Source organism: Pygoscelis adeliae, unplaced genomic scaffold, assembly GCF_000699105.1.
Source record: "Pygoscelis adeliae isolate BGI_AS28 unplaced genomic scaffold, ASM69910v1 Scaffold77, whole genome shotgun sequence".
In the NCBI taxonomy this organism is placed as follows: domain Eukaryota; kingdom Metazoa; phylum Chordata; class Aves; order Sphenisciformes; family Spheniscidae; genus Pygoscelis; species Pygoscelis adeliae.
Genome location: NW_008825216.1, coordinates 7,025,169 through 7,033,405, shown reverse-complemented (window position 1 = coordinate 7,033,405; position 8,237 = coordinate 7,025,169). Strand labels below are relative to the sequence as shown.

Sequence of the window (8,237 nt, the reverse complement as noted above, 5' to 3'; positions counted from 1 at the left end):
AGCTTTCTAATGACTCCTCATTTCTCGAATGTGGTTTAGAGATACAGTGAGGAATACGGTCATGTGCCAAACAGGTGGAACAGCTGCTGGTACCCAGCCACCTCACCTTGCTGCCAAACTGGTAGAAAGGGGAACAACTAACTACAGTGTGTAATGGTCCCTGCAGAGTTCAATCACACAATTCCCAAAACCGCAGAAGAATTTTTTTAAAAAATTGTAAACAACAACAGTAGTTCCCCATACTGTAAGAAGTTGTAGAACATGAAATACAGGCAAATTATTTTGTTTGCCTGGGACCTTAAAATGAAGCCAAGGCAGTAAAACAAAGGTGTCATAGGAAATGAAAAGCAAATCAAGTGGGAAATGCAGTCAGAAATAAAATGGTTTCCACAAAATTAGTTTTATTCAAGCCTAGAAAGTGAATACTGCAGAAAGGAATAGCTCTACATTGTACTAATAAAGTAATTTGTCTATGCCTCACAGAAACAGATCTCTTGAAACAAATATATCAAATGCAGGATTTTTTTCTGGTTTTTATGGACCTAATAATAATACCTTGCAATTTTCACTTAGGTGAGAGAGGTGAAAAAACTGTATATGAATGAGGATGACTGTTGTTATCTTTGTGCTATGAATGTGGAAACTGAAATATAATACCTTTTTCATTTTCACTGTTTGGCAGACTAGTGTCTTAAAGTGGAGACCATTATAGTCACTCCATATGTTAACATCCAGACACTTCTGCCCTGCTGCAGCTGGCACTCCTTGGTCTTACCGTAGATGAAATTTGGGTCCAATGCTCCAGGACATAAAGGGAAGCTATAGCAAGGCTCAAACCAAACCCCAGTTTTTCCTGTGCCCATTTCAGTGAAAAAAACAAAGATTAAGATTCTCCTGCTTCACATAAGCTGCCTGTTTCAGAAAAGAAAGTTGTAAGAGGTGTGAAATTATATGAAGATCACACACAGATTTAGCTAAAGAAAAAATTATGTTCACCATAACTGGAGATTTTTAACAGATCTTCTCAAAAATAAATGTAGTCAATAATGAGAACATTAATTTTTGGAAGCAAAAAATACCTCAGAACTTTTGCATTGAAAAACTAATGGCATCCAGTTGGAAAAAAAATCTAAACCAAATCATTTGGTTGCTTTCCTAGAAATATATATTTTTAAAGACAAGACAATAAAAATTGCTTTTTTTGGAATATCAGCATTCTGTTTTGTTTCTCCTGCTTGATAATTAAAATTTCCTTTCTGATAATCCTTTCACTTGCACAAAAAAAATCAGTCGCCACGCTACTAAAGCTAGAATTATATTTCTAGGAATGGGTGAGACCCTGCCACCTGAGGTGTGAAAGCTGAGATAAGGAGGCTGCTCTGTATCATTCTGTGTGAGTCCCAGGTGTCTTGTGAGAATCATTTGAAGCAATGTAAGAGCCAGAGAGCTGCACAATATACTTTCTCAAGGGAATGGTAGTTTCTGCAGTATTTTCAAGGTCCAGTTTCATTCCCCTTTGCCCCAGTGCAGCTTGATTGACTAACAAACTGACATGGAAAACCGAGGGTGAGTTCCTCCCTAGCCCCCCAAGTTTGCTCATGAAGTTGAATGGGCCAGCAGACTCATGTAGCTTTTTTTTTTCCCTCATTTAGAGCACTGTCTTGGACTTTGCCACTAAGAAACTTAAAAAAACAGCGATAATCTTGTTGTTTTATAGATTATATATGAACAACATCTTTGGCTGGTAGAGCTGTTCCTGTGCAATGTCTTTAAGCAAAGTGAATGCTTTCCAGACAGACTGCTTGTCCGTGCTTCTTTCCCACCGAGGATAACAGGCTATATTTGCTACTAAAGATTTAATAAGTTTGAAATGCTCAACACTGACTAGATGAAATCTATCCTAAGCAAATGTCACGTATTAACTGGCAAGAAATGTTGTCATCCAACTTTCATACAACATGATAGAAGCAACACCTGTATTGAGGAAAGAAAAAAGTGGACATTTCAATGAAAGATCTGAAATATTGTATCATCTCATTTATTGAAAGCTGTGCAGCTACCTTGCTCTAAAAAATACCAGAATGAGGGCTTCAGTTCTTCAGGATGGTACATATAACTTGCAAACTATATTCATAATGTTTTCTTTTCTGTCCTTTAGCAGCCCCTAAAACCAACACTGAGAGCACTTCATCCAGCAGGCAGGTGAGTACTGAGGAGAGCAAAATCTCCATTTCTGTCTTGCCCAGCTGAACTTCTTGGGGTTTTAGCAGCTATCATTGCAGCTTCAAACTACATTCATCAGCCATTCTGCAGGCTTGCCAGGAAAATGTAGAGCAGCATCCTGGTTAACAAATTTTGATTTAAGTTCTATCTAACGAAAGCTGAATTAGTCAACTACAGGTGCAGAGTAAATGTGCAAAAATGCAAAGTGGATTATGCCTGCATGTGGATGTTCCTAGTAAAGTGTAATTAGCGTCTAGGTTAGTGATAATTAGATGAGTGTAACTGAGCCCTCGTATAAGTCTTCTGCATTCCTGAATGTTGGCATTCCCATACACTTTTAAATATGCACTGCTTTATCTTCATTTACCTTTTGCTTTAACTGAATTCCGTTAATTTTCCTGTGAGTCATACTATAGACACAAACTTTGATTGAAATTACTCTTTTTGAAAAAGCCATGCGTTTCCCATGTCCTATGAAAATCTATGCATTTCACAAACCCCACTGAATTATTGTGTGGTGGTTTAAAACACCTTTTAAAATCTTAGTGTAGAGAAAAGAGCTGTCACTTTCAAATGCCTTTGCTGGCTGAGCAAAATGATGCTGGAGAACTAGGATTTGCATCAGTCTGCTAATGTATGTTAAAACTAAAATTGGTTAGGTCTGCAGAATGATTGTAGTAAATAAAATGTCAGGTGTCCTGACAACATAATCCATGATTTGGTTTTGCATCAATTTTCTGCAAAGACTTGATTTTGTTTTTCTGAGTAACACCGGTGTATGTCATTCATGGCGTTTTGGCTACTCAAGGCATTCAGAGCTACAAAAGGCACAAAAGCAGAATTTTTAAATCAAAGAAAGGTACAAATTGAAAAGGAGGGATTCAAATGGAAGCTCAGGAAAAAGGTTAAGAAAGGGCTTCTCATTTGTGTGTGTCTATTTTTATAATCATTAATCCTAAAGATTCACTTTTCTGGACAACATGGGCACAACTTCCCGGCACTTTTGCATGGGTCTGAAGAAGGACTTGTGAGTCTGCCAGTTATTTGAATGGTCTAGTAAAAGAATCATCTTCATACCATTCTTGCCTCACTTTCGTATTAGCTAGAGGAATTAAATGATTAATTTCCACAAAAGCATCAGTAAATGATGAATTGTTTTTTAAAAATATTCCTACAAACATATTATAAGAACAGCTCAGGTAACCCTGCAGCTGGGAAAATAGGAATTTGGCTAACAATATCCCAAAACCATAGTTGTGGTGAATGTCTTCGCATCTACCAGAAAGCTAGATTAATTTGTTAAAAACTGAACCCAGGGTGAACCTCCCCACAAGCCAAGAGAAATCTTCCTCTCATTGTTGCTAGTCAGTTTGTTACTTACTTTATCTCTGATTTGTTTGGTGCTGGGTTCACACTTCCTAAGGCAAGCTCAACATTGGTTGTGGGTTCTACCAGAGACTTCCTACATATCTTTGATGGAATATAAAATATTCTCACAGCTAGAGGGATGTGATAAGTTTCTGTTTGTTTAAACAAATGTTTGTGGTCTTAACTTTTCAAGTTCCCCCCACAAATCACTTATGCTTTAAATAAGACAGCCTGAAAACAATTATCCTGTCGGAACTCAAAAACATTCAAAGGGGTTATTTTAATCATATAATGGCAATTACTGGCACACGTGCATTACACTTGAAGCATGACAAGCCCTCTCCCCTTTCTTGTAATCTGATCCTGACTTGCAGAATCTGTAATAAAAGTGTCCTAGAGCGTCTATGTTTTTAAATTTTGTCCAATAATTTTGCTGACTCAGCACCAATTCTTTTAAAAGCTGTTGCTGACAAATGATAGCCTGGAATTAAGGCTGGCTCAGCAAACCATCTGTGGGCAGTTTCATATTCAAACAATACAAGGCTGCAAATGCAGAAGGTGGCTTTCATCACAAAAGTTTTCACTTGAAAGGAAGTTATTGAAAAGCAACTGGGCTGGGTAGGAGCTGCTTAAAGGAAACCACCCACCTAAGAAGGAGTGATCAGCTTTGCACCACTCAGGAGATGGGCACTCAAGAGCTCATTTTCTACTAGTTTATTGTGGCAGTTCAGTTATGTATATGTTTATGTGTGCTTAGGCATGTATTCCTGCATATTTTTTTTACATATGGGCACATCTGTACGTGTACATGCACATACAAGCTTACTGAAAGAAAGCAGATATGGATACATATACTAATATGCTAACTGAGTCTCAGCTGCGGTTGCTCTAAAAGAGGTCAAATACATGATGGATCTGACAGAACTGGGGTAGTGGCCAGGTATATTTCCCTTGCGCAGCTCCACCCTGTCCAACAAATATACACATACATGCACACACGCTGTCAGTGAGACCCAGAGGGTCTTTTGCAGCCTAGCAAAGAGTTTACAAGGAAACTATAGATTGTTCATAAGACTTTGGCCAGCAGCCCATTCCTTATACATCACATGCCATAGAAAGGTATATTGCACCAGGGACTTGCCCAGGCAGTTGCTAAAACTGTGTGTTTGACAGGTATAGATTTAAAGAGACCATAGATAAGAAATGGTAAAGATGTTGCTCATACCCTTGTTCGTAGATGCCATGAAGGACTATAGGGCAGGGATTTTTTTTATTCCCCATACATATTTGTGCAGAACAATTGTTTCATAGTGGCATGTGGACACTGCTGAAAAAGAGATAAATGTTTATACTTGATTACTTGAAAACATCATTAATAATGCAATTTTTTCCAACTTTCTTTCTTTCAGCAAGTTTCTAAGAAGCAAGGGTGAACAGCTTACTGATCCAAGGCAGATCTCTGACATGTGGGAGATTTCCTCACCAAAAGGCAATAAAAACAACTGTAGTATTTGCACTTTGTACTAAAAAATGTAAATTCACTTTGTAGAAATGAAATATTTAAACAGACTTTTTTTTTAATCTGTGAAAATGTAATGGCTAGTTTTGAAAAATTATCACATACAATGTATGTGTATTCCTTTGTTGTCTGAAATATGTAAAACGTGTTGAAGATGTAAAAGTTTGCATTTAAACCATTTTTTAAAAAATAGCTTTTTGGCAAACAGTAGCATAGAAACCTGATTCTATGTATTTTGGTTTCAATAGTATACTTTGTTTTTCTTAATCAATACTGTCATTTAAGTAGAATTATGCTGAAAAGTCTACTGTATTCTCAATTTTGTCCAAGCAGTGTTGGATGTTTCAGGTTTGCAGGACTGAGGAAAGTGTGTAAATTGCTGTTTACTTGGTTTTGCAGTTTTTAACTGAACAGATTTTTCATCGGTGGCAATATTTTATTTCATTTTGGTTTTATTGTTATTATTATGCTTTCCAAAGATCATGCAATGAGAACGCAACCACTAATGGATTCAAAACAGTTATTCTACGGTTGGGATACTTGTAGAAAAATGTATCCTTTTATCCATTTTTGAGGTGCCTTCCATTATAAGTTTTGGTAGGATTTTTCCCTTGTTTGTTTTCGCTTGGGTTATTAATACAACAAACCAACAAGGAGTAAGGTAATGTCACTCCAGTCTGGTTCAGCCTGGGCTTAAAAGCATGTTTCTGTGGCCAGTGCAAAGCAGGAGCAGAGTTTATATGGGTCAGAATTGTAAATCTAACTATAAAGAGACAGGGAAGGCTAAACAGATTGTTCAACTTTTTCTTCCCCTACACCTGGCTGCCCCCATCAACTCTTTGGTTTGCCTCAGGGTCCACTAGAGGTAAAGCTGAAGAAATTACGAACAGTTGCCATCAGGAGGGGCTACTCACATCACCCCTGCCTGAGGCTTTTTCCTTGCTGTCTGAAAGAAGTTCTCACAAGTTTTCATACCTTCTCTGTCATTTGCCCCCCTCCCCCCCCGCGCTTTTTCGTATGTGTGCCTGAGGGGAATAAGAACTTGCGGATGTGAATTTAGAGCAGGGGACCCAAGTAAAAAAGGTTCAGCTCTTAAACAACTGTGAGTTACAAGCAGCTGGGTTGATCGATGCAGTGGTAGATGGACTGCTGGCATCTAGGAGCTGACATGAAAAGGCAGGAATGTTGCAACAAGCAGTGATTTCATTCTGGTTTGTTTAAATAACGTGTGGGATCTGACATGTGACTAGCTAATCATAATAGCACCCTGGCTTGAGCTTGTACCTTGAAAAGCTTTTTTGCAAATAAAAATGTTTCATTTCAATTTCAACATATGCTGAAGTAATAGGAAACACTGTATGCAGTGGAATTGTACCCCAGAAATTGTGTACTCTAAGCTTCGGCAGCAGGAGGAACCAAGACGCAACTGTGTGTTATTTTGTATTTTTGTTTTTAAAAGTATTTGTTATTCTTTTATACTGTTAAACTTTGAATTTAATCTTCTTTATAGATTAAAAATCAGTATGTTATCAAACCATGATGGTGGTTTTTCTTCTGAAACACAGATAGCCATGTTTGGAAGCAGGTACACACAGTGGTGACTTCAGCACTGTGTTGAGTTTACAAGAAACCTCATGACCTCACATTGTGTCCATCTTCTTTTCTTCCCTTGCCCCTTTGTTGAATTCTCTCCTAAGGTCGTTCATGCCTTATTCATACCATTGCTTTCTCAAAACAGTGATTTTGAGGCCAGGTCCTTTGTTGCTACTGTGTCTGTATAACTTCAGCTTGGTCTCTTGCCTCTACTCAGCAAAGTGCAATGTGGCATAGCTAGAGATCACACCTTTTCCCCTCGGTGTGAGTGTGAGCTACCGGGCAACTTTCAACCTGACTGGAAACAATGAGGAGAGAGAGGCAAACCCTGTGAATACTCAGCACCTGGTTAAGTGAGCACAGTATGGTGTGCTGGTTTTGGCTGGGATAGAGTTAATTTCTTCACAGTAGCTGGTATGGGGCTGTGTTTTGGATTTGTGCTGGAAACAGTGTTGATAATACAGGGATGTTTTCGTTACTGCTGAGCAGTGCTTACACAGTCAAGGGCTTTTCTGCTTCTCACCCCACCCCACCAGCGAGTAGCCTGGGGGTGCACAAGAGGCTGGGAGGGGACACAGCTGGGACAGCTGACCCCAACTGACCAAAGGGATATTCCACGCCATATGACATCATGCTCAGCGTGTAAAGCTGGGGGAAGAAGAAGGAAGGGGGGGACGTTCGGAGCGATGGCGTTTGTCTTCCCAAGTACCCATTAAGCATGATGGAGCCCTGCTTTCCTGGAGATGGCTGAACACCTGCCTGCCAATGGGAAGGAGTGAATGAATTCCTTGTTTTGCTTTGCTTGTGTGCGTGGCTTTTCTTCCGATTCTCTCCCCCATCGCACTGCGGGGGCGTGAGCGAGCGGCTGCGTGTTGCTTAGTTGCCGGCTGGGGTTAAACCCCGACATATGGTTAATAGCAACATTTTGTAAGAAGCATCTAATTCCATCACTGCGGCCTTCGGAGACAATATAAATGTAGGCAATCAAATATTTTGCCATGTCCATGGTTTGAAATGGCAGCCCATTTAAAGTGGGAGGGTGTGTGGGGAGGCAAATTTGGACTAGCCACTTGATTATATAATGAGTAGCCTTAAACGCTTATCAAAACACAAATAAATGCTATAAGCATTCTATTAGGTATCCAAAGACTTCTACAACATAGAGCCATTTAATGACTCTACAATGTCTGAAACATGAGGTATTTCATCTTTGTACGTATTTCCGTGTCGTCACATTTATGGTTCATTTCAATTTCCATCCATTTCATCACTTGGCTATAAGCAGTACTGAGTTCTCATAGTTCCAGTTAGAGTCCAGATCCCTAACTGGAACATGCTTGAAAGCCTGCTAAATTCACTTTGGGTTCCTGTATCTCCTATATATCCACAGGATAGTTAAACTCGGATAAATCTTGGCCCTTCTAGTTGTAACCAAGCACAGCCTTGACACCAAAAAGGAATCCATGTGGATAGACCCTTAGGCTCACACAGTACCAGTGTTTATTTAGTTGCATAGTAATTAATTAGTTCTGGT

General features: G+C 39.2%; 1 protein-coding gene across 1 annotated transcript in view; it reads left to right on the top strand.

The window, feature by feature from the left end:
• Window positions 1-6,645, top strand: part of SMOC2 (SPARC related modular calcium binding 2) — a 124,450-nt gene extending 117,805 nt beyond the window's left edge. The window contains exons 15-16 of the mRNA XM_009329252.1: window positions 2,159-2,202; window positions 5,001-6,645. Coding sequence (XP_009327527.1) covers window positions 2,159-2,202; window positions 5,001-5,024 — 68 coding nt within the window. The 3' untranslated portion in view covers window positions 5,025-6,645. The remainder of the gene's footprint in view (window positions 1-2,158; window positions 2,203-5,000) is intronic.
• Window positions 6,646-8,237: the final 1,592 nt, after the last annotated feature.